Source organism: Amborella trichopoda, chromosome 1, assembly GCF_054954075.1.
Source record: "Amborella trichopoda isolate Santa Cruz 75 chromosome 1, AtrichopodaSantaCruz75HAP2 v2.0, whole genome shotgun sequence".
Taxonomy (NCBI): Eukaryota; Viridiplantae; Streptophyta; class Magnoliopsida; order Amborellales; family Amborellaceae; genus Amborella; species Amborella trichopoda.
In genome coordinates this window covers 47,667,015-47,694,882 of record NC_142336.1, presented here as the reverse complement: position 1 = coordinate 47,694,882, position 27,868 = coordinate 47,667,015, and the positions used below count along the sequence as shown (strand labels likewise).

Genomic DNA, 27,868 nt, shown 5'->3' with positions numbered 1-27,868 from the left:
CACTCAATTTGCCTCACCTCCTAGGATTCATGCTTGGCTTCAACGACACCCTTCACTCATAAGAAGAACATGACATTCGCCATTGCCACAACTGCAAATGATGACCATTCTGGACAAAGGAAAGCTTCATTAACATGCTTTTCAGACATACAAATCTTTTGGTTTTCGCAATATGCGTATTTGTGAACTCAATACCCTAAAAGTCGATTTGACTGCCAACTCTACTGGAGCGTGGAAAGCTAACTAAAGAGGGAAATGTCAATAGGAATTGCAACTCTTCTAATGTAAAAAACCCTAACTACTAAAGGGAGAAAAGCCCAATTTTCCAATCTATAAAGAAACAAGGTATTATTATTTTTAATACCAATAACCCTCTGACTAAGAAGGAACAATGAAACCCTCTCTGAAAACACTCTTCTTTTAGCTCGTGTTTCTTTTTGTTGTTCAGTCATGAAGGTGTCGTCTTCAAGGTTTCATTTATTTTAAAAAGTATCACTAAAATTACAATAAAAAAAATACATTTTTTCCTTAATTCTTTTTAAGCCGGTCTTCAAATGCATGCAAGAAGCCATTAAGTGGTGGGTTTTGGATGAAAGTGAAGATCTTGGGAAGGTTTGTGGATACTGGATTTGGGTCTTGTTTCCAAGAGCTTATAACAAACAGAACGGCGTCAAAGGGATTATTTCTCAAAAGATTCGATAAAATAACTTTTATACACGGTAAGACTGTATTGAAAATACATAGGATCATTCCCCTTATAATACACCCTATAACAGGGGAAACCGAAAGTTGCTATTGCTTTCCATGAGGATTTTGGGCACGGTTCTGATTAGTATTCATACAATAATTAAGCTCTATCCCCCTCTCAGGACACGCACAAACCAAAGTTCAGCATGTAAAGAAGTAAACACCAAACCCCAGCTCAACTAGTTTGAGTGCAAGAAGAGGGACTAATCAATTATTCATGGCAAACTGACTTAAGGGGATTCATTGATTGCAATTGCGCAATGCAAACTGTAACTGATTGTAGTCTAATATACAATTTGAAAGCATGCACAAGCAGACTCTTGAACCTTGCTTGAGTCCTCTTTTGCTTCAGCTGTAAACTTGGGGTGTTGTGCTCCTTGCTCGTCCAGCCCCATTCTCCATATCACCAGACATGGCAGGGTTGCTAATTTTCCAAACCCGAAAAAGACAAAAAATAAAATAATAAAGAGATTAGGATCCATGTTTTAATTTATTCTCATGCAAATCAATCATAAAAATGGAAACAAAAAAGGGGGGAAAGGTTGTCAAGAACAGAATACTACAAGATAAAAAAGAGTCCCTCTCATGGATACTTCTATGGTGTTCATGGGGTCAAATTAGTCAATCAAGCCCTTCTTCCCTACAAAAAAAAAAAAAAAAAAAAAATCCCTCCCTTCTTTTAACGAGAATGAGCTTGGCTAAATTCTATGTTTGAGTCGCACCACTGACCGATCCAGAAAAACAATAATAAATAACCAAGTTAACTCTGCAATAGTACCTCCTGTAAAGAGAGCTGTCTGCAAGTAATCTATTGAACTCCCTCTTTTTTTGCTTAAATGTGAGTTTCGCATTTTGCAGTAGTACTTGTTCCCTCTGCAAATCTTCGATGAGTCTTTCTTTTTCCCAAAACATCAGTCTAAACTTCTCTTCAGCCTCAACGACCTCTGTTGGTTCATCTACAAATTCTGAGGTCAATGGAAATCCCACATCAACTTCTTCTCTGCATTTGATTTGATAAAAGGACAAACACAAAGATAATTAAAGTGAAAATGAATTCCCATTGTCTTAAAACACATTCAATATATTTGTAAGCTAGAAAATAGCAGCACCCATATCATATTTACAAAGGTTAAAAAAAAAAAAAAAGTGGAATCTGACAAGTAGAATGGGTTTTAAGAATCACAGAACCACTGCAAGTTTTGCATTAAAAAGAAAAAATTGAGAGAGAGAGTACAAGCTAGTATAAAAAATCTATGGAACCCAAATGAAAGAAATGTGCAGTTCAGCCTTCACTTCCTCAAATTAATTCCAGAGAGAGAGAGAGAGAAGCTTTTGGGAGCATAACGTAGTATCAAAATCCTACGACACCCAAATGGAAGATATGTGCAGTACAGCCTTCATTTCTTAAAATTACTTTGTCGTGTGTGTGTGTGTGTGTGAGAGAGAGAGAGAGAGAGAGGGAGAGAGAGAGAGAGACCCTTTCTCCTATGGCTAAAGAAAGTATGGACAATGAGAAGACCTTTTGCCCTATGGCTAAGTTCCCATCCATTAGAATCTTGATAGACATAGATGCCCATTTCGACTTCGAGCTCCATCAGATGGACGTGAAACAACCTTTCTAAAAGCAAAGCTAAAAGAAATATACATGAAACAACATGACTTGTTTCATAAAGAAGGGAAAGGAAAACCTTGTATGTAAACCCCATAAGTCTCTTTATAGCCTAAAAGCAAGCATCGCGACGATGGTATATAAAATTCCAAGAGACCTTGGCAAAGGTCGGTTTTGTTGCAAACCACGAGGATTATTGTATGTTAAGGTCAATGAGAGTGATGTCGTGTTTTTTTCTATATATGTGGATGATATGCTGATTGACAAAAGTTCAATGGCCCTCATCGTAGAAACAAAGGCCTGTCACACCATCACGATATGAGTGATATTGGAGAGGCTTCATATGCCTTGGGCATCTAAATTACAAAAAATAAAACAAATCTAAATACGCTTATCCCAGGCAACTTATTGTAAGAAAATTTTGGAGAGATTTGAAATGGAAGAATGTAGGCAAATTAACCCCCATGGCTAAGAAGACCAAGTTCAGCCTAGCCATGCATCCCAAGGATTCATATGAAAATGAAGCCATGTAGACAATACCATACCAGAGTACACTTGGGTCACACTTATGTATACGCCATATAGGGGATGGGACCAGATTTGTCTTTTGCCATGAGTATGATTAGTAGGTTTCAAAGTAATCCAAGCATGGAGAAATGGAAGGCTATTTGAAAGAGTTTTGAGATATTTAAAGGGAACTGGTAATCTTGCACTTATGGAGGAGGCTCGGACGCGAACTATCGCGACGATCTAGATGAATTGAAGTCCACATCTAGATGCATATTTATACTCATCGATGGAGTAGTTTCTTAGTGCTCGAAGAAACAGGACAATTTCTTAGTGCTTGAAGAAACAGGAAGTCGTTGTGCTATCCACCATGAAGTTTTATCTAGTAGCAAAAGAATCCTAATGATAAAAGGAGTTCCTGAATCAGTTGAGATTCGACCCCATGAAATGCGAGTGCGTAAAGATCTTCTGCAATAACATGGTAGCGCTTTGTGTGGCTCAAGAGCACCATGATTTCCTAAGAGGTCAAAGCAATGGGAGACAACTACTACATATGGAACGAGATCCGAGTAGGACATAATGAGGTGGCATATCTTCCCACAAAGGCTATCTTAGCTTATCCATTGACAAAAGGTTTGTTCGCTAAGCATGTACTTGGGATTGGCTTGAAAGATCGTCAGGGAAATTGTACGGTGTTCAAAGGCCAAGTTGGAAAGGTTGGGGTTTGCAGCCTTAAGGCCATGAGAGCATGTAAAACATTCGTTATCATAATGGAAATGTACCCCAGTGGGACCGTGGTCCATGTCGGACCAGTGTGGTGTTTTATGATTTGTTGTTTGGCTTACCTGGGTTGTGTGGTCTAGACCAGGAATTAAGTCCAAACCTTATGCCTGGGTATTAGGGGTGGCAATGGACCTGGACCCGACTCGGGACCCACCGGGTATACCCAACACGAGTCCGGGTATGGGTCCAACATTTGAACCCTACATGTCGGGTCCACGTTCAAAACCTGGACCTGGACACTATTCGGGTCTGGGTCAGGTTGGACCCGACTTGTACTTGTAAACCGTTGGAGATAAAATACTTACAAACCCTATTCATTTGGGTGTATTAAGGATCGCATATAATAAGAACTTGTAGTCATCTTTAGCTATTAAACGACAAATTCGACGGCTTGAAATCAAATGGCGGTTGATTGTGACCTTGTTGCCAATAATATGGGGATATGATGATAAAAGAAAGGGCAAAAAAGAAAACGGAAGCTCATAGTGAGGTTGGCAATGGACTCAACCAGACTCGGGAACTGACGGGATAGACCCGGGACCCGACGGGTCGGGTCCGAGTCCAAAACCTGGACCCAAATAGTATTCGGGTCCGGGTCCAACTGGACTCGACCCGTTCTAGGCATATGGCACTGCTGTAGATGGCTTCATAATAGGGTCATCCCTAATTGAGGTAGGAGAGATGCCCATGGATGTTTGTGAGCCAAGAAACGGGTGTTCTCTTGCATGCAACTACAGGCTTGCAAGGAAAATCGCCAAATCCTCAACAACTACTGCATGACATGTACACATGATAGCCTCATTTTACGAAGCAACCCAAGAGGGAATGCGTGCATGTGTTGAAGAAAGCCATCCCTGCACTATTGCGATTTTGTGCATTCATCCTTATGGATATAACGGGTCCTTTGGGGTAAACTTGTAATCAACACACTCGATTCATATACCTAGTATTTATTGGCCAACTTTGATGAGCCAATCATGAACTCTATGAGCTACTATGGGTCATGAGTTCTATTGGGTTGGTTTGAGAGGATAGTTTGAGGGTCCCAAAATTTTAGCATAGGTGGAGTGCCTTAGAGAGCGCACATCCCTAATCCTATGGACCCATACTCTTATGAAAATATTCGTTTATGTTTTGGGAATTATGAGACACTAAAAATAAATTTTCCAAATTTCATTTATGCCCTATGAATTTTTAATTCATTTTAAATAATTTTCAGCAATTAAAAATTCATTAATTATTAAATTCATTTATGCTATTTTGTGGCTTTTACAAGTTCTTTTGGGCATGGAGAAAAATATGGGAGCCACGAGGGGGGCCAATGGCCATGGCTCCACATGTGGATGACTCCCCCTTGTGTGGGACATGTGGCCCACATCGCACCCTACTCCGTATACCCTACCCCCCTCTCTATCCCCTAAATGGATAAGTTTAGTAAAGGAGAGAGAGGGATTTAAGGGATAGGGACTCCTACTTGTGCTTGGATAATTATGTTTTGAGAAAATTAAGAGGTAATGTTTCTCTTTAAGATAAGGGACTTCTTAAAAATTAAATCTAGAAAAATAAAAAGCGTTTCTAGAAGAATTAAAAGTCCTTATCCTAATGGGATTTGGATACTTTTAATTACTAGAAAAATTAAAAGTCCTTACCAAAGTGTACAAGGGAGCGCTAACTAGTGTGCAAATAACTAGTGGAGAGACAAGTGAGTTTTCAATGACAACAGGCCTACATCCGGGGATCATCGTTGAGCTCAAAACTCTTTGTTTTAGTTATGGACGAGTTAACTAGGAATCTTAACATGAGGTACCACGGTGTATGTTGTTTGCAGATGACATAGTTTTGATCGATGAGAATAGAAGCAAGTCAATGCAAAGTTAGAACTTTTGAGGGATGCTCTAGAATCTAAAGGCTTTAAAATTAGCTAGACCAAGACAAAGTATATGTAAAGCAAGTTCAGTAATAACAGGAGTAGAAACGAGGAAGTAGTAAAGATCGATGGCCAAGAAATACCTAAAAGAGAGTACTTTCTATATCTTGGATCAATAATCCAGAAAAATTGAGATTGAGGAAGATTTCACGAATAGAATTACAACTGAGTAGACAAAGTATAGATGTGCAACTAGAGTTTTATGTGATTGCCGCATACTAATGAAGCTCAAGGGGAAGTTCTATAGAATAGTTGTGAGACTAGCTTTGCTTTATGGACTAAATGTTGTAAGAAATAACATACCAATAGGATGAGTGTTGCCGATAAAAGAATGTTGAGATGGATGAGTGACAAGACAAGAAATGATGGAATTTGAAAAGAATTCATTCGAGAGAACTTAAGTGTGGCTCCAATAGGTTACAAGATGAGGGAAAGTAGACTTAGGAGAGCTTGCCATTTGCAGTACAAACCCAATACAACATAGGTTAGGAAGTGGGATTTGGTTCAAGGGGAAGGCTCTAAAAAGGCGAGGGGAAAGCTCGAAAGGACATGAATGGAATTATATATAGGGTCTTGTGTTCTTATTAAGGGTATGACCCTTGATAGAGCAGAATGACAGAACAAGGTACGTGTAGCCGACCCTAAATAGTTGGGATAAGGCTATGATGATGATCCTAATGGGAGTTGGATAAGCCCAATCCTGTTGGGATTAGATGAGGATAAGGGTCAAAGATCTAAGGGGCAATGCTTCTAAGATTGATCCCTTAATCATGATGGCTAATCTAAGGATTTGATGGCTCATATTAAATATCTCTTCACCCCACAAATTACCATGGACTCTTTGGTCAAAAATTATAATCATATTACCTGGCCTAGAAAGCATTATATATAGGGGGTCATCCTCCCATCATGCCCATCACTAGATTCTAGTGCCTCTCTCTCCTCCACAGATCATTACTCTCTCTCCCTCTCTACCTATCTAGGTTGGCACCACTAGGAGGCCTCTACTAGGAGGCACGCCCTAGCCCATAGGAGAAGGGGAGGTGCCACTATAAGCCCATGGTCTGACCCAGGGTTGGCACACCCCACTTTAAATAGGGTTGAAAAGAAACCCTAATTGTTTTCAGAAGGGTTGAAAAGGAACCTAGTTCTCTCTTGGTTGTGTTCTCATATCACAGTTGGTCATAACTTGGTTCCTTTCTTGTAGTGGATTCAACAAAGACCATCGGTTTGGCAGTCCAAAGTGGGTGTACTTAAGTCTTGTGGAGGTGATCCTAGGCTTTGTTCTATAAGTGGCTCCCCAGTTCTTGATTCTTATTGCTTTATTGTAATTCTTTTTTTCTTTATGAATAAAGTTTATGTTAAGGCAATAAGAGTGTGATCCTTAGATTGTAGTAGGATTTATTTTCACAATTTTCCATTGTAATTGACACTTGTAAGAAGAATTTGGAAGTATAATAAACAAAAAAGTGAAATATTTTTAGATTTATACACCGTGCAATTCTACATAGCCACTCTTTCAAAGATAAAGCCAAAGACACGCGAACCCAAGAATGACATGAAGGCATGGGAATAAAAATGATACGCCACATCCATCCTCAAATGGCCTGAATCTCTGGGATGGATGCTAAGATATCAGGGGTTCATTATATGCATCAGCTGGATCACTAATGCAGGTGGTCCACCATCAGCATTAGCAGGAGCACTTATATTCGTGGTCTACCATCAGCATGAGCCGTACAACTTATACCAGTGTCCACCATCAATATCGACAAGACAAATCATATTAGTAGTCCACCATAAGCATCTGATGGACTACTCATATTAGTGATCCACCATCAACACATCTGCTGGACCACTTATACTAGTGGTCCACCATTAGCCTCAGGCGGATCCCTCATACTGGTGGTCCAACATTAGTATCAGCATTACCACTCAAACTGGTGGTCCACCATCGTGCATCAGCAGAACCACTCATACTGGTCATCCACCACCAGTATCTATTGGACTACTCACACTAGTGATGTATCATAGGCATATGTAAGACTACTTATACTGGTGGTCCATCATCTGCATCAGCCAAACCACCTGATATCCATGTAACCATTTCAGACCAACTAATGATCTCAGAATGGGATGAAAACTCTGGGTACCATCAAAATCGGATCAACTGACCGCCCAAAAATCAACACTACCGATGAATTGAATGTCTAGTCAAAGGCCTCAAAATGGGGTGAAAAGTGCTAGATGTTTACATTCCCAAATGATCCCAAACTTTAAGGTCATTTGGATCTCATTTAACCTACTTTTCGAGGGTTTAATGTTGAACCACAAAGTTTGCTGACTGAAATCTAGGGTCTAGGAGATGAAACGGGTTTTTGGGTTGAAATGGGTCTTCGATCGATAAAAAATATAACAATTCCGGACTTTGATGGAAATTGGAAGAATTTTAATCTAGAGGGTTCCAAAGCTTCCCTCCAAATTTCAGGTCATTTGGACAGCATTTGACCCAACTTTAGAGGAAATAAAGTTAAAAAAGGGATCTGTGAATAGTGCAGTGCCAGCCGATTGGCCTCTTTAGTAGTGATGCCACAGTCATTTGACAAACGTCTTGACCTGCACACAGGCTGGATGAGCATTGATGCTCCTTTTGGCCATATCTCACTCTCATCCAGGCTTCTAGTGAGCTCAAATTTGAGGCAAAATGAAACTAACTCAATTGTCAAAATCATCAACTTGGTTTGGGCAATAAATCCCAAGCTTTTGAAGCGAATTGAGCATGAACTTGAGGTTTGTTTGAAACTGCTGCCTGCATTAGATTGCATGACCACCGAGGCTTGTTTCTTCAATCTCTCCCTCCTCCATGGGTCCTTTTTATGAAACTTGAACCAAAATACCTTAACTTGATACCCTACAAATCAAAATAGGGGTTGAAATTCTCAAGTTCCAATCAATATACTGTACAGAAACAGATATGAGCAGCGGCCATCATTGATCCATAAATCCTTCATCTTAAGGTGTTTTGCTTGGGAATTAAGTCAGAAAGACTCCCAACTCAATGCTTTATCAATCCATGGAAGCAAAATTGGCAAAAAGCCACTCAAAATACATTAAACTGGCTCTTGAAATTGGCTGAAATGTAAATGGGCGTATTACCCCACCGATGGATTCAACCACCTTATGGTTCCATACTAAATTTGCTCCTCATTTAACTTGAGCAGCAAGAAAACCTAACTCTTTCATGCCGATAAATACCCCATTCTATAGGCCATTTGAAGGACTTCTGGCCAACTCAAGAGGCTTCAGAGAGAGGAGAGCATTGGACGAGAAGGGAATCTCTGCCTAACTTGAAAGTAGAGCAAGAAAGCTTGAGAAATCAAGAAATTTAAAAGAACTATCTGAGGAAACTGAAGGATCAAGGCTGAGATTACTCACCTTGTCAGTAAAACATTTGGGTCATCTTCAGCCTGCAAAGAAGAAGACATTGTCCCCCTCTTGGACTGATATATCTTTGCTGTAATTTTTCTTTGAATTCTTTATGGTGTATCAAAGAACATCTATCAAGGGTGTTCTACTCACTCAAAAGCATGTAGATGTAAATTAATGGATTGCTTATAAAAAACCTGGAACTCCTTCCCAAACTCATTGATCTACAGTTATAAATATATTTTTCAGAGAATTTGGTGGTGAATCCGTGTTTTCTCAGGTTTATATACAGAATGAAGTCAAAATCTTTCAAAAACAAACACACACACACATACACATACTTGCACAGATTTCCTCCACATAATTGTGTGCTTCTTGCCACAGTTCTTAGGGTTTTAAAGTAACTAGCTAGTTCAGCAATAGTAGGAAAGGTCTAGTAAGAGTCAACTAATGGAATGAAGACCAGCTATGTTCAAGTACCAGGTGGACTCTATCGAGTACTCCCCTAAGGTCCCCACTAGTGTGCCATTTGTGCAATGATGGATATTCATGGGCTCATGAATCAGAATGGATTCAAGAACTTTACAGGATCAGCATGGTGATTTCAGATGATCTGAACATAAAAGAAAGCATCAAATTCTAAATAACTAAAAATGAACTTCCATTCTAATAAATGATAAGAAATGCAAACATTTCTTACAAGAAATGCATCTATTTATATAACTAAAAAATGCATTATACAATAATCATCCATTCTTTCCATTTACTAACAGATCAAATTATAACACTAGCAAGAAAAAAAGACACAAATAAAAATATTAGGAATGAAGATGAAAACCCAAAGAGCAGATACCAATATCACAAAGTGGACTTACCTAGCACCTAAGACAAATATACCATTGCTTTTGATTAATCCACCATCTAGAGAGATTGCACCTTCACTTATGCAAGGAAGAGCACACCTCATCTCATTGCTGGTTCGATACACTTGCAACCGGGAAAAGAGACAATAAAACAGAGTTTCTCGCAAGCCATGTCCACTTGCCGTGACACAAGACAAGTTCTTACTTTCAATGGCAATCATATTGACCGCGAAGCCAATGAAGCCAGATGGGCACTCTCCAGTTTGGAGTCTGGGCATCACCAAATCAAGCTTCTTCTGTGGATCCCCAGCTATGGTGCCTCCATGGTATGGTCTGTCATAAAACTAGATTTAGCATGAGCTTTGCCTCTAGGGATTCTTATTTTAGATTTGGCATGCGCACACAAATGCACAACCACCCACCGGCTCACCCGCCGAACGCATGTGAGTACACACACATATACCTACACCCACACACATGCATGCCCACGGATACACACATACACACACACATATATGGGGTTTGCTTACTCTTTCAACAATAGCTTTACAACACACACACACACAGCGCACACATATGGTGTGTGCTTACTCTTTCAACAATAGCTATACAGCATAGTCCTTTTCCTCTTGTGGATGTAAAACACTGAATCCACTATTGCAAATCAATATTGGGTGACAATAGGCAAATGACAAAAATAATACATAAACTTACTACTTTTCAAGTAAAGCATTTTTTCTTGTAAATTACCACACCCTTTTCTTAAAAAATACCCACAACCTCCATTACATCATTTTTTAATTGGGATAGGCTATACTCGCCAAGGATCATGCTACCTTTAGGGCTGGAAAAGTATTTCGCATATCAGCATACTAATGTGCCCTCCCTGGTTTTCACTTGATTTAGGACTCAACAAGTGATGGAAAACTGGCTAGCCCAACTCAACCTCAACTATGTTATTCGTGCTCAGCAGGCTGCCGAGCCCAGAACCTCCTACTCGCCTAGGAGGAATGCTCTTAGTGAACTTTGGCAAGTTGTCAGAAACCAGGCGAGTTTCTAATAGACTTGCCAAGTCTGAAAAAAATTGACAAAATGAATAGGAAGAACACTCCCCACCCCCCCTCCCCAGGGTTGAGGGAACTGAACCCCTTTTTTCTCATTTTCTCCTCAACCATGCTTCAATTCCGAATTTTGGGTTTAGGGTCATTCTTACATTCTCGAGCTACTGAAAATATTATAGATTCAAGAGAAACAAAACAAATTTCTCGGATTTGTGAAACTGTGATCTTCAAACAAGGGTTTGGCCGAAGTGTTAGAATACTTGAGGTCTCTTCACAACCATATATTGATCATGGTTAAGACCATAGTTACTAGGAGCAAGGTCAGATCCAAGATCAGGATCAGGACTGCGGGTTGAGAGATGCACACAGAGTCAAGGGATAGGGATTGAGATCCGTACACCGTGAGGTAAAGGGATCACGATCCCAATATAGAGTGTAATCCAAATTTTTCTAGGAACGAATAATAGTCTATATGGGATTGAAGTCTGACCCGCTTAGAATCAAGGCTCCCCAAGAGCACTTAACTAGGGGTACTCTAGCTTGGGAACAAAGTCTATTAAACATTATGATAATATTTTCCTTGAATTAAAAAACCTGAGTATCATCAAATACAAACAATCCCGCTTTTGAATATTTTAAAATTTGTTGTTATCATTGGAGTGGGTTTCATAAGCAAGAAGTGCAACCATAAACCCAAAATGAGGATTCAAATTTCATTCCTCGGGCATGAAAGAAGCTATAGTCGTTTGATCAAAATGTGGTGTCCTCGTTTTCCCTCGTTTGGATCCTTACTCCTAGATGCGATTGGGCAATGAACATGTTAAATGCTTTCTAGATTCAGAGGAAGAAAAGGGCCAATGGCAAAGGTTAACCGGTAAAGGCCTATGCAATGGTGAATATAGTCAAAGAGAGAGCATTTGATGTAGGAAAAGTTGTGGGAACAGTAAAATTGGCAAGAAACCAAGCCAAACACAAGTATAACTCAAAGAAACCTAGGGTTTCTTCTCCATACCCCAAGCTAGGGCTCCAAAAGCCGAAGTTTTTTTCTCTTTCAATTTTTAAAATCATTTGGAATAACCTCCTCCTCCAGGGCCCCACACAGCTCTTATATATTATAATTTAATGTTCCAAGTACAAAAAGTGTCCAAATAGATAATACATTGACCCTTATACCCTAACTTAACTTAAAATTCATACTGATATTTTTACTCCTATGAACAATACCCATAAACAATACTCGTGAACAATACTTATGAATAGTACTCATGCAATATAAAAAAAAAAAACCTAAAATCCCTAAAAAATTAAGGCGCCCTAGAAATAAAGCCCAAAACTAAAACTATAATATACATCCTTTGAAATTGAATAAAAAAATAAAATAAGAACAATTTTCCCTCCATCATTGTTTGATGCAAGAGAATTTGAGAGAACATGGAAATCAATAAGAAACGAAGCCACACACAACAATAATTCAAAGAAACCTAGGGTTCCTTCTCCACACCCCAAGCTAGCTTTTCTCTCTTTCAATTTTTAAAAATGATATGGAATAAACCCTTCCAGGCCCCACCCACCTCTTATATATTATAATTTAATGTTACAAATAATACATTGACCCATATATCCTAACTTAACTTAAAATTCATAATGACAGTTTTACCCCTATGAACAGTACTCGTGAACAATACTTGTGAATAGTTCTCATGAAATAAATAAATAAAAATACAAAAACCCTAGAATCCCCAAAAAATTAAAGAGCCCTAGAAATAAACCCTAACACTAAAACTATAATATATATCATTTGAAATTGAATAAAAAAAAAACTATAATATATATCATTTGAAATTGAATAAAAAAAAAAGAATAATTTTGCCCTCCATTAGCATTAGAGACAAAGATCACTTGTATAAAGCATATAGAGCTTCCATAAGTGAAAATGAAATTGAAATTGAAATTTAGTGTACAAGGAAGGGGTATGGGGGGGTGAGGGGCGGAGGGGCGGAGGGGGGAAGAGAGAGAGAGAGAGAGAGAGAGAGAGAGAGAGAAAGAGAGAAAGAGAGATAGATTATGGGCTAGGAAGTTAGAGATAGGATGGGTGGGGGAAGAGATGCATGCGATTCGATGCGTGCTGGTGATCTTTGGTAGAATGTGAGAGAAACCTGATTCCAAATTGGTGGAGGCTCGACTATACTTATGTACTCATGATTTGGATGAGAGGGGTGCAGATCCCATTAATTGTTTTGGATCTAGATCCCCAATTTTGCAAATCAAGATCCCTAAATTCAAAAAATGTCTGGAATCAAGATGCCCTGTTCAAGAATGCAGGATCAAGTTCCAGAGCTGGAGGGACCACCTTCTTGAGAGATTTTAACATGGTTGAGACTTGTTACCTCAGCCTATTTTTGAGTTCTACGCATCTTGTTTTCCAAAAAAAACTACTCGAAATCCTGATTTTTTGAGATATTGAACATCAAAAATAAAAATAAAAGTATTTAGCCGAAATTTTCATGAGCTTAGATCAACTAGATCCGAAGTTATATCCCAATATAATCAAATTTTTGTCATCTTTCATTTTGTATATAGATTTTTTATGAAGTTTGTTATTCTTTCCTAATTTTGTTGGAATTTGATTTTTCCTATTATTTAATGGATTTTATAGGCAACCACCCAGCTCATATTGGACTTAGAAAGTCCATTAGGGACTCGTAATGCTGACTCACTCTGGGCCCCTAGCAAGTTCTGGAGCAAGTCCGAGCTTTCCAACATTTCTAAAATTTTGAAAACACATCCCAAAGCTTTGCAAATTTATTTCGACCTGAGAGCCACGAAATTGGAGCCCAAAAATAATGCAGATTTTATGAATGGACGGTCCAAAAAAACGTGTACAAGATCGAACATTTTGAATGCTCAACTCTTTTTTTTTTCTTTTTTAGATTCATGAGTGAGGAGGTTTAGATGATAGATATGTTGACTTTTGGATTGTGAATCCATTTGCAAGATGGATTTTCGTAGGGAGGATACATGTGTCCACCGATGCAACTCATCCATGGCTCCACTAGACTGATTTCCCTAGAATGTAAGCCATTTCTGAATTAATTTCAAAAGACAGCTTTGAGAATAGGGGTGTGTAAGTGTGTGTATGTGTGTCAAACCACTTCTCTTCAGTATGCTACGGCACACACTGCCACATTTTCCTCAAATTAGTGAGGGATTTTTTTTTTCTAAACAAAACTTAGCAAACGATTTTGCAGATAAATTTTACATATGGTGTGGATATAAAACTATAAATTTGGTAGAACATAAAATTGGCTTCCTTCTGCTTTTTCAATCACTCAGCTGGGCTCATACTCCAACCTCAGGATTGAAACAACACAAGTGCCTCCCAGTTGAGCTGTGTGTGGAAAGCATTTGTCCACTTTAAAAGCAAGGTCATCAGTAGTTGTCAACTATAAGCCAAAGCTATACATAAAATAGAGTCGCTGAAATCCTACATGTATGGTTATAGGATTGGTAGAAAACGAAACGGGAACTTTCTTTTTGAAACTAGTTTTCGGTGAATATCTCACAAACAACTCTTCTAAAAAAATCATTCAAGTCTTGTGGAAGTGAGTAAACAATACTAAAAGCAAGGTGACACATTCATTTTGTCTTAAACTAATTTCATTAAACAAATAGCAGAAAGCAACTCAATATTCTTACCTTAGTTGATCAAGACAAATGGCAAGGAACCTGCCATTAATGGGCCTCGCAATAGAACACCCAAGTCCATGAATTCCAAGTGTTCGATCAATTTTGCCATCACTGTCATACTTTTCAAGTGCCTTAACACCATCGTAAGTCTTGCATACTATTCCCAGCATTGTTTCCTTTCCAAGGTACTCTGCCAAAAGCCTATATAAAATTGCATGGAGATGGTTATTTGCCATATAAAAGAAGAATAAAGAAATGACAGAGAGTAAACAATAAAACTACAGTCCATTGCATTCATTACCATTCAATCAAAGGATGGTCAATAATAGGAGAATATGGAACCATCAGAACAGACCAAACAAATGGTGCAACCCAACCCACTCTCACTTCATAACCACATCACTTGATTCAGATGACTAAACGGTGATAACCAAGTTTTTGATAATGATAATGTCGTTGATAACCAAGTTAGCTACAGTTCTAGTCCACTAGATTACAATATATTTTCCTGAGAAATAAAGGACAAGGAAAACCCACTAGCACAATAGGCAACTTTGAAACAACAAAATAAAGTAAACTAACCTGCTCAAGTTATCATCATGTACTTTGCCAAGTGTTGCAACTATACCAAGCACATCTGAAGTCATGAGGTTTGGAGATGCATGCAAGCTTTTCAACTTGCACAATACGCCAGCTGCTGTCTTTTCTTGCCTTAGTATCTGTTCAACTGTGTTCTGCTCAGACTGTTTGCTATCATATGTATGATTGTCGACCTGGGATGTAACAGAAGTATGCAACTTCCCAAGACTGCCTGCATGAATGGATTCATTCGTATGAAGAGGAAACAGTAGCCATAAATTGATATTTTAATCTTCTATCCACATAGGGAACTTATGCAGAAAATCATGGATTAAATTTTCAGTGAACTTTGATATTTGTTTCTGCTGTGGCATGGCAAAAATTAGACATAGAATAGATATCAGTAAGAATTCAATTTTGTGTGTTAAAATACAAATTCCATGTTTTAATATAATAAAAGACCAAAGTAAAGACCATAAAATGCAAGGAGAATCAGTCTTATCTGGCTAGATCTCCACATTTGACCCTTCTCATTATTGAAATTAAAAAGCATCCACTAAGAATGGATTTTCAAGAAATTTGAAACTTCAGTTTGGGTATCGTGATACCACCATTTAATCTCACTAATTTTAGAAAGCATGACAACTAGTCTACTTATGCTTTCGACGACCTTGAATATTGTCTCATGTAATCCAGCAACACAGTTAATCTAAGCAAAACAAAACAACATGTGGTTGTGCTCAAGCAAGAAATGCAGGGCAAACCTTGCAACTGAAAAATCAACTGATCTAACTTGTCCATTTGGTCGTTGAGAAATGCACAGTTGTCTTCATAATGTTTAATTTTCAGTCCCAGCTTTTGTAAATTTTCCTCAAGCTTCTGCACCCATGAGAATTTTTTAAGTAGCTAAGTGGATAAACAATAATCGTACCATACATGAAACCTCTCACTTATAAAACAAGACCTATTTTCAATAGAAGGAACACAAAACAGATTTTTAACTTTGCAAGAGAATCCATAGAAAAGATAAAGAATGTAAAAAATATAGATTATAATGGAATTAAAGCTCATCACCATGATAGCAGATATTCAACATGTCGGATTTGTGAGATGAGATGGGAAACGGACATTGCAAACTGTGCCCAATTGCCTCCCACTTGTATCAGTAATAACATTGTCATAACAAGCATCATCATAAAATCTTCAAGTTCGAAAACTAACCAAGGATGGTAAATAATCCATGTTATCCAGGAAGAGATCAAATATATCTGCTTATATAGCAATCTAATAAATTAATCCTCAAGAGTAGTGGTTATGATTAGAAAAGTTGTCTTAAAACAAAGAGAAGTTTTAAGAATAATCAGAGGGCCTCACCTTAGAATGGGCTAACATGTTTTCTGCATCATGTAATGCACCCAACGGTGTTAAATTTAATTCCCCTCTGGCTGAAGATCCTGATACCCCTATTTCTGAGGTAAATAATGACTTCGGATTTGGGAACTGCATAATAAAAATCTGTTATCAAGAGAAAAAATGAAGTATATGTCTTTTGGACATATGTGACTAACAGTACTAAACATTATTTGGATCCTTAAACCTTATAAAAAGTAGTAGAAGAAACAAGGAAAAGCCCATGTTCATAGAGCCGTAACTCATCTAAGCCATTATACATAGCTTTATGAAGAAACCGGCCTTTTATCAATGCTTACAAATATTTTATGCCCATCCATTTACATTTTAAAGGAGAGTAGAATCAATAACAATACACATGGAAGACCACATATGTTTGAAGTCCTAATATTTATATTTACTCAATGAGCTCTTTGTCTTTGCTCCATGTGAAAAATCAATCGAAGTTCTAATAAACCACATAGCAATCTTAATAAAATTAAACACCCTGAGCAAATAATATTCATCAAATATGAGTTTATATTCTAATCTAAATTTGGGATGGGGAAATAACAATGGAATACTCATCTTAGAACTATGTACAAAAAAATGATACTCCCCCTCCAAGAACCCTATATGAAAATTTCGTCTCATACGGCTCAAGCGAAAACACCCCAATACTAGTTGCAATGAATATTGAGATTTAAATCTTTTTAGCCACTTGATTCAGTCTTCCAGAAACATTCGAGAAGACAATATCATCAAAAGAACCTATAGTCTTCAAATCTTCCAAAGAAACACAATGGCATTCCATATGGATCAATCTTATAACATGAAAAGAGTCACCCTAAGTGATCAAGTAGGTTAACCTATAATAGCACAAAGAACGATTTACAAACCCCTTGAGCAAAACCATCAGCCCCATCAAATTCCCTTACTCATTCCTAAGAGTTGGACTTGTTTGGATAAGCTAACTTAAGGACAGGCTTTTAGGTTAAGTTCCAAAACCACTCTCTATGGAAACCAAATGAACATGTAACCTTTCTGTCATCAAAGAAATCTAAAGTCCTTTTGTCTATATTCTACAATCTTCTCGCTAGGGACTGTGACATCCTAATAAGCTGCACAAAAAACTAATTTCAGCTTTTCCCCTGTTATTGTCTTTCATTAATGTCTTTGGTCAAATCATTGTGGGATATGAATAAATAAAAGTTAAACGTACGAGGTTTATCATTCTATTGAAATTCATCCAATGGCCAAGATACATGCAAGTGTTGATACTTGATAGATCATCATCATCGTCAAAGCCTTTTTCTAACTAATTGGGGTCGGCTACACAAATCCGAGTATGCCATTCTGCTCTATTAAAGGTCATACCCTTAGTGAGGCCACAAGTCCCCATATCTTTTCTCACTACTTCCAACCATGTCCTTTTGGGCCTACCCCTTGCTCTTTTTGAGCCTTCCACTTGAACTAACTTGCACCACCTAACAGGTGTTGTACTGGGTATGCGCCATACATGGCCAACCCACCAAGTCTACTCTCTCCCATCCTATCGCCTATTGGTGCCACACCTAAATTTCCCAAATGTATTCATTTCGAATTCTATCCCTTCTTGTCTTTCTACTCATCATTCTCAACATCCTCATCTCCGCTATACTTATTCTATAGGTATATTGTTTTTTGACCGCCCAACATTCCGCCTCATAAAGCAAAGCTGGTCTCAAAATTGTCCTATAAACTTGCCTTTCAACTCCATTGGTATGCGGCAATCACATAAAATTCCGGTTGTACATCTCCAGTTCGCCCACCCAACTCTATTTCTATATGCAACATCTTCCCTTATATCCCCATTTTCCAGGATTATTGAGCCAAGATATTGAAAGTGAGCTCTTTTTAATATGTCCTGGCCGTCGATCTTAACTACTTCCTCATCTCTAGTCCTATTATTACTAAACTTGCATTCCATACACTCTCTCTTAGTCCAGCTAATTTTAAAACCTTTAGAATTTCAAGCATCCCTCCAAAGTTTTGACTTTGTGTTGACACCGTTCCAGGTCCCATCAATCAAACTATGCCATCTGCAGACAACATGCACGATAGTACCTCATCTTGGAGGTGCCTAGTAAAGTCGTCCATAACAAAGTGATATGGACTCAATTGTGACCCCTGATGTACACCTATTGTCACTGAAAATTCACTCATCTCTCCACTAGTTGTGAGAGAGAGATGGAGTCCAATTTTTTAAAAAAGGTATCCAATCAATTCATGCGTTTTTGTTTACTAATTAAAACACATGGATTGATAGACTGATAGACATCTTTCGAAACCATTCTTTGAAGACTGCAAACCTATAAATAACTCATGAAAATTTCTTTCAATAAAGAAGCTTGAGAAAATGAAACCCAAAAACTAGAAAACGCCCATTTTCAAACAATGACATTCTATAACAATCGTTAAAATTGAGGACAAGTCTTGGCCATGGGTATAACAAAGTCCATTGTATTGCAATTGTGACACATTGAACAAACTATTTTGCTAAGTTTATTCATAGCTGTGCAGATAATAAGTGTATGCCAGCTCTGAAAACCTCCAATGTAGTCTCTAGCCACTCTTCAGATGGAAGCAACTCTAAGTTCCTTCAACTATAAAAAAAGTAGGTTTGCTTATGATGCATGCATCTATTATCCAAGAGGACCTGCAAAGGACTCTCTCCCTCTAAAAAACAAAACATCGGTGAAGAAAACAGAAATAATGTAAATGAGAGAAACCACTCAGCCAAATCTGATCGCTCTGTTTTCATTTTTTTTTTTTTTGGCTAAATTAGCAAGGACTTTGTGCCGCTACATCCACATTTGAGGTTAAGCACAAAAACATATAGAAAAAAACCAATAAAAAAAATGACAGAGAAAGAGAGACACGGAATAAAACCATACAAAGGCAAAACACAATCAACTCTACCAGAAGAGATGAAAACATGCAATACACTACAACCAGACACTGTAACAAGAAGAGAATAGCTACACAGTAATGGCAAGTTAATGTGCTCAAAATGGAGAAACAAAACCTGCAAAAGTCTGCCAACAATTAGAAAGGAAAATGGGTTTTATGTATAAAAATACATGCCTGAGTGGCATTGCTAATGTTGTTGTGGTAATTGTAAGGAAACATGACTGGATCGACAAGAAGGAATAATCATGTGAAATGTGAACACTGAACTTCCTCTCTCTCTCTCTCTACCCCCAACGTCTCCCCCCTTTCTTTCTCTCTCCTCTCTCCTCTCTCCTCTCTCTCTCGCGCGCGCGTGAACGACAGGCGGCCTCCTCTCTCGCTAACGCGAAGAGCGAACGGCCTCCTCTGACTGTGCGTGTTCCCCCTCACTCTCCTCTCCCTACAGGCAAAATGGGCCGTGGTCGACGAGGAGAGGTACTTACTTATAAAGGATGGATGATTGACCAAAGAGGGCCTGGGCTTTTATGAAATGACAGGATCATGGGGCTTATAAAGTTTGGATTAAGTTTTTATAAGGCTTAGGTTTATAAAAACAAAATAAAGCCCCACCTCAAATCCGGGCCGAAAAAACACTTTCAACCACAACAAAAAAAACTCCTTTTTCAATACCAACAATAAATCTGAGTCTAAAAAAAATGTACAGATCTTGCAAATCTTTAAAAGTTTATTTTTAAGGCGAAAGGGATGTTTTAGATAATTTGGTATAATATAGTCTATTTTTAAAGCTTAAAATCCTTACTTTTTTTTTAAAATGTTCGAGTCTAGATAATCAATTTTAAATGTTTTCCTGCATTTGAATTGTAATTTTCAATAAGTTAAGAGGTGAGGTTTTACTTACTTTGATAGGGCTGCAGCCCTATCAACGGATTTTCCACGTAATCATATGAAGGGGTTACGCATCCTACCCTAGTGCGGGCTGCTTCCTATTTCTCAACAATTCAAACATTGTAGGGTCAATCGATTACAGTTCTGAGAACTTTCTTACATTCTAGACACACATTATCCAACATAGGTGCCCACAATTTTGTTAATATTCCTGTAGGTTATAAGATGGGGTGCGGTTTGTACGCTCTAAACAACCAAAATAGAGCCTATCTTCAAATAATGTTGAGAAATGTAGGTTTCAATAATAAAAATCTTTGTGATAACCTTAAAATATATTTTTATTTTTATTTATAAAGTTTAAAGTTTCAAAAATAGTGTAGATCAACATATTTATGAAAATCTTGAAAATTGACGGTCCAAAAATGCATTACAAAATACACTATTTTCAAAACTTGAAATCTATTTTTTTTTTCTGATGTCCATACATCTTGATGTCAAGATGATCAATTTGAGAATATTTAGGCATCAAAACAACATCTTCTAATGAAATTTTTGTGGTAGGCTCTAATTTGATTGTTTAGAGCCTCGGCTATATAAACTCTTCCCTATAAGATTTAATTCTAGAAAGATAACATTCTAGTTTCCACAAAAGACTAATTTCTTTACCTTCCAGCAATTAAACAGGCCCAAAAATCCATGTTACGAATTAATTTTGGACTTTAAATTGGAAAGAGTCCGTATAAATATATTTTTGGATGATAATTAATTGATTTAGAATATACTATCTTATATAACATTGACATACTCTAGACAATATCATCTAGTAAGTTGTTCGGTACTTATCTTGAACTATGTATGAAATTATTTAATTATCTAACTCTTTCGACAAGTTCCAACTATTTTTATACATTTCTGGCAAAAACATGTAAGATCCATACTATGAATAAAGTAAATTCGCTTTTCAAAACGATAAACTTATTTGTGAAATTGCATATAAGTTTAGGTATCAGATAAACTTTATGATGAACTTTTCCAAATAACAAATTATCCATTATGAAGATAAATTTTAGGGAAATTATCATAAATATACTATAATTTTTCACCTAATTAGAAGAAAAAAAAAAGCATACTTTCGTAAACCTTGTCCATATCATTTTTTCTCATATCTGGCCTTTCTCTTTTTTTCTTTTTTTTTTTTACCAAAATAGCTTTCACAGTAGTCGTATTACCGTGAAAGCCCTATGCATCACGTTAGTTAAAGTGTCATAATGACTACCACAGGTTATAGATTGAAACTTAATGTCTTGAGGCATCACTGTACTTTAAGTACCATGATGACTCTCTCATATTTTACGGCACTTAAAATGCCGTTGTTGTATTAATCTCTACTAAAATATCGAGATGCTTCAAGACATTATGTTTCAATCTATAACCTGTGATAGTTATCACGGTACTTTAAGTACCATGATACATAGGGCCTTCACAGTACTACAACTACCATGAAGGTTATTTTGGTAAAAAAAAACAAAAAAGGGCAAAAAATGAGAAAAATAGTATGGATGAGGTTTATGAAAGTATTTTTTTTTTTTTTTTTTCTGATTATGTGAAAATTAAAGAATATTTCTGATAATTTTTCTAAATTTTACTGAAATGATGAATTATCATTAACTAGTACACCCAAATAGGCCATAAGGCATCAACTTTGCAGTGAAAATGCAAGGTACTTCTCAAAAACCATCAAAAAAGGCAATTATGATAGTTGAAAACCCTCCCAATTAATCTCTACCTCGAGACTATGAAAAAAAAAAAAAAAAAAGAGAATTCAAGTTCTAAAAGAAGGATAAGGTTTCTATAAGGCCTAGGCTTTATGAAAACAAAATAAAGCCCCACCTTAAATCCCCATCCAAGAAGCACTTTCATCAATGAAAATATCCATCGTGGCTCTAAAATCAATTTCCAACATCGACAATGAAATTTAAAACTCAAAAAATATAAACATGTTGTGGATCTATAAACACTTATTTTTAGGATAAAATAGACGATCTAGATAATTTATTACAATATACACTTTTTTTAGTGCTTGAAATCCTAATTTTTTTCCACAACACGATGCTAAAGCCAAGATGATTGATGTAATGATTTTCCAATGAATTGCAATTTTCTTGATCCTAGCTTTTACGTTTTTCAGCAGGAAACTAAAAATACCACTACCTTTTAAGTGTGTTTAATCTCATGACTAAAAACACCACTACCTTTTAAGTGTGTTTAATCTCATGGCCTCGACAATGGAGTATGAGAGAGAGACAAAAGAAAGATAATGAGTAGTCCCTTTCAAATCCCGACAACCCAGGAGAGGGGGGAAGAGAGAGACCCATCAAACATCGAAAAGCCAATTTTTATAAAGAGAGAGTCCTCCATAATCTATTGTAAGTAGGGCTGCTACCAGGCCGGCCTAGGTCCGGTTAAAGCCCGAAAAAGCGGCCCGTACCGTATGAGGTCCGATCTGATATTCTGATTGTTTTGGTCTAGCCAGTTGGAAAACTACTTTATTAACGCTCGGATTGGCCCAATTAGAAGCCTTTTTTTTTTTCCTTTTTTAATCTCTATTCAAACGTTTTTGTTTGTAGGAAAAAAAAATTCTATAAAAAATTATACGAAACTATTTTTTTGAAAAATTTTAAAACAAAAAATAATATTAGGAAATGAAATGTATTGGGAAGAGGGGTGGAGGACACATGTCAGACACCCACCTCATTCCCCTAACCCCCGCCCCCCTCTCTTTAAAAATCCATCCCCCCTCTCTTCGAAGATCAACTCACTTTCTATTGGTTTTTTTTTTTTACAAATATTACTACTTTTATTTAATACTATAGAAAAGAAATTACATCATTAGAGATGACAAGAAAAGGTAAAAAAACACCAGCCTTTGTCAAAGCATCAACCACATAATTCGCTTCATGATAAACATGAGAGAAATAGATCAACATGGAGGATATCAAATCTATAATCTGCAACCATAAAGTCCGAAGTTCCCATAGGACGCATTATTCCTTATTATACCACCTACTTGCATTTAGAGAATCACCTTCAATCCAACAATTATTACCATAATTCCTATCAATAAAAATCTTCAAACCATTAAGTATCGCACTAAGCTCACCACAATGTTTCCCCTTTATATCTCTCTCTAAGAACCCATTCCCTCTTTCTAAAAAAAAACCTATTTTCTCAAACTTTTTTATCTCTTTCTAAAACCCATTTTCTCTTTCTAATTTATTCTCCACAGAGAAAGGCCACAATAAAATGAAGGAGGCTATTTGCATTAGTTGGGAAAGAAAGCAACAACCTATAAAAAAAGAGATTGTCTACAAATAGATCATTTGTTCTTTATACATGGAGGTTACAATCGTTCTGTCCCTTAAATTTCAAAATCGGTGGTTCTAATAGTGTTGTTGAATAGACACAATGTTCCAAAAAAAAAATTTAGGACTTTATAATATACCCCAAGCCATCCAATATGTTATATAATGAGTGGGAATGAAATATGATCTTCATGTACAAACGATAAATGGTCTATTTGTAGAAAATTCAATAAAAAAATGGGTAGAATATATTTGTAGCTTGCGAACAAATATGTTTAGTAGAAAATAGAGAGTGAGAGAGGGCATGGGCACCTTTCAAAGGGGAGGCATGCATGGATATGGGAACACAACAAACAAACCATAAACCCCTTCCATCCAAGCCAAAGAGATAATTCAGTCGGGGTATTTATTCTCAAGATTGAAGAAGAGGGAAAACATGCTTTTATTGGTTTTGGATTTATTATTCCGCGTTGTATCCCAAAAAATCACATGGAAGTTGTGGGAGAAAAACGTTTTCCAAAGTGCTCCATAAATATATTTTTCAGGGCTTAGGTCCCATCAGATTTTGTTTAAAGAAAAAGGGTTGCAATGTGAATTAGACTAGTTTAAAAGTAAAGAGAAAAGGAAGGGAGAGTGTTGGGGTTTTAAGTCCAGTTCTCAGCATGGGCTTTCAATGGAAAGCAAGGGTTTATTAGGGATTACAAATGTGGAGTGGGGTATTAGTTTTTACCTTAAAATTTAAGGGAAAGGTTTATACGTTTCCCCTACAGTATAGAAGTTCTATCTCCCCCTACCATCCAACCGTCCAATTTTGATCAAGAGAGCCAGTCACCGTTTGATCTTAGATTGAACGTATCAAAGTATTTTATTTTTAGTTTTTTTATACAAATTGTATGAATATGAAATTTGGTACGTGTCATCTTCTCATTGGGACACACCTATAAAAAATATTAAAAATAAATTTTCGATAAAATATAATGATCAAAATACCCCTTAAAACTTTCAGGGGTTTTGGTCATTTTATTTTATTGAAAATAATTTTTTATATTTTTTGTTTGTGCGAGTTTAATAGAGGAATGGACGTCCAAATTTGGTGTCAAAATAGTTTATAGAAAAAAATTAAAAATAAAATAGTGTAGAGACGTGACATTGTGATTGGGGCAATCTTAGCCCTCCATTCAGAATGGACGGTTGAATAAGGGAGAGGATAGAATTTCTATACTACAGGGGAATCATAGAAAGCTTGCCCAAAATTTAATATGTTGATAATATTGACTACCAAAATTTGAAGATAAAATAGATATTTAAAATAGATGATTTTAAGCTTTGTTTTAATTTATTTTGGATTGTTCATATTAATTCTTTAGATTTATATATTTTAAGATTTAATTTTATTCATTTATTTATATTCATGAGCATGGTTGAGATTATCACCTATGAAATATTAGATTACAAATCCATCTCTAAAATTGAGTTTGGAAGGATATGCCATAAGAACATAGACAACAATTTTAATATAATAAATTTATTTATTTATCATTATTGTTTTAGCATTCCAAAAGTATCCGCCCCAAGTGGGCGAAGGCGTGAAGAGATAGGAAGATGATACAATTTAGAGTACTACGTATGCGTGTATAATACACAACATAACAAAACTCCTTGAAGGTGATCTCAGATGGTCTCCTGACCATTGAAGATGGCTTTAGAAGGCCGAAAAACTTCTAACTAGCAAGTTTCACACTAAACAATCCTCTCTAAGCCTTACTTTTCTAAATTGGGTAGGCTATTTACTATTCAAGAACGAGCAAGCAAAACCGGTTTTCTAAAATAGTAAAAACTGATACCTTCTAGCAAAAAGGAGACAACTTTACCATGCTCATATCTCATCATCTGTAAGGCGGATCAAGCCCCAAATTGGATATGTTGTGCTCCTCGAAGAGCACAAACTTTTGACATATGCCACCAACAAAGTCAATGATCGGAATGAGAAAAATCTTAGATAAAAAGTCACACAAAAATTCTTTATGCAGAAAATCTTTGTGTGTGACGTACCCCCGCTTCAAAAATCATAACTCGATGCTCAGAGGTCGAATAGACAAAATATGGAGGAGTCTCGATCGTAGCTCGATAAGCTTCGTTTTGAGACAAAATATGCCAAGATTGAGGTCCGAGAAGACACCTGTCTAGGGCTCGCAAGTGGGCACAAGTTTTGAGGTGTCAGAAAAGTGATTTCTTGGGGACTTCCCAAAAGCCCAAAATGGCCAAACAGAGGTCATTTCGTGTGGTTCTTGATGCAAAACGACTGTAACAACATCCCCTTCGATTGCCCAACAAAAACAAGATAATATAAGTGGCATTTTTGACAAGATTGAGCGACAAAGACAATACTAGTTTGCGGGTAATCGGAGCAAAACTCTAGGATATCGGGCAAGTTTTATCTCAAAATGATCACCTTGGCACGATTTGTATTTTCAAGACAATAGATTGCCTGAAACACTGTCAAAAAATAAAAAAAGAAGGTCCAAGCCATGTGGATGAGGACATGCCCTTTATGGGGGGCCTTTTTTTGTTATTTTTCCATATTCCGAATTTAATTTTAATTTTAATTTTTCATGTTTCTATTTTACATTAATTTTTATGGGTTTTGAGTGCACATCTATGTTTCAAGGGTTACATCTATGTAAACCCCGTGGAATGTTTAATGGAAATGCATTGAAAATGGCTTAAACCTAGGAGAGAGTGTGTGCTTTTGCATTGTCTTGTTCTCCGCCATACTCTCTAGTTAGACGACACTTTCATCCTAGACAATACCCCATACCCATCCATATGCTATACCTATTCATACTCCATACCTATCCCTACTCCATACCCATCCATATTCCCTACCCATCCATATTCTACACCTACCTATACTCCCTATCTAGACCATACTCATACCCATCCACAATTCCTCACCTAGACCACTTTCTAGGAGGCATCCTCCAAGTGGCCTTGACCCAATGGCGTCGTGACCTTGGCTTCCTCTGGGTACTTAGGTTGTGCGTCTAGTACCTTTTCCACCGCCACTAGAATTGCCTCCTAAGGGAGGTGACGCCAAAGGGCCATCAGATTTTTTAGTGGTCATCTCATCCCCATACCTAGCCTACGTAGCCTATCATGCCTAAACCAACCTAGTCTAGCCTATCCTACCAAGCCACGCCTACCCTAGTCTAACCCAAATGAGCCTAGCATGCCTAAACCTAACATAGCCGAGCCTAGCCCAACCTAGCCTAGCCTAACCTATCCTAACTTAGCCAACCTAACCTAGCCTAGCCAAACCTAGTATAGACCAATGTAGCCTAGCCTAGCCTAACCTAGTCTAGACCAACCTAGCCTAGTCTAGCCTAACCTAGTCTAGACCAACCTAGCCCAACCTCGTCTAACCTAGACCAACCTAACCTAGTCTAGCCTAACCTAGTCTAGACCAACCTAGCCCAACCATGTCTAACCTACCCTAACCTACCCCAACCTAACCCACGTTTCTACCCAAGCTTACCTAACCCACACTAGGCAAGGCCTCCTAATCCGAGGTGAGCCAACTTGACCTGACCACCTAACCCACCAAAGCCACTGTGAGCCAACCTGACCCAAACCCCGAACTACACCAAGCCTAGTTCAAACCTAGCCTAGCTTAGCCTACATCACACCCTATCAAACCTGCATTTGAACTTTTTCAGCCAAAGAGACAAGCCTAGGAGTTTGGAAGACCTGGACCACACGTTTGCACAAACTCAAAAAGATAGTACTGAGTTGAGGAGAGCGAAGGGGTTGAGTCCAAACTATGTCGGCTGACGACTAGGGGGCTTTTCCCAAGCATGCACGGGCGCCAAAATCTAAGAAGGCAATCTGCCCAAGTGCATCTGACCCTTTACCTCGAGGTAAACATCACCTCGTTCCATTATTTTGTTGGTTCGAACCGCTCACTACACCTCCCACCCTTATCCTCATGGGCACACATACTGGGGTCACCCCCGTGCACACATGTGCATGCACCAAAGGGGGCATCACACATATTTTTCTAAAAAAAGAAAATATATTAGTGGGTTAAAAAT

At 37.5% G+C, this 27,868-nt stretch overlaps 1 protein-coding gene across 1 annotated transcript in view; it reads right to left on the bottom strand.

Moving 5' to 3' along the window:
- Nucleotides 1–682: 682 nt before the first annotated feature.
- The window catches only part of GMI1 (gamma-irradiation and mitomycin c induced 1), a 109,979-nt gene continuing 82,793 nt past the window's right edge, over nt 683–27,868 (bottom strand). Inside the window, exons 38-45 of the mRNA XM_020672217.2 lie at nt 19,705–19,770; nt 16,564–16,689; nt 15,954–16,068; nt 15,193–15,421; nt 14,620–14,811; nt 9,875–10,195; nt 1,526–1,747; nt 683–1,171 (exon numbers count right to left, since the gene is read on the bottom strand). Coding sequence (XP_020527876.2) covers nt 1,096–1,171; nt 1,526–1,747; nt 9,875–10,195; nt 14,620–14,811; nt 15,193–15,421; nt 15,954–16,068; nt 16,564–16,689; nt 19,705–19,770 — 1,347 coding nt within the window. The 3' untranslated portion in view covers nt 683–1,095. The remainder of the gene's footprint in view (nt 1,172–1,525; nt 1,748–9,874; nt 10,196–14,619; nt 14,812–15,192; nt 15,422–15,953; nt 16,069–16,563; nt 16,690–19,704; nt 19,771–27,868) is intronic.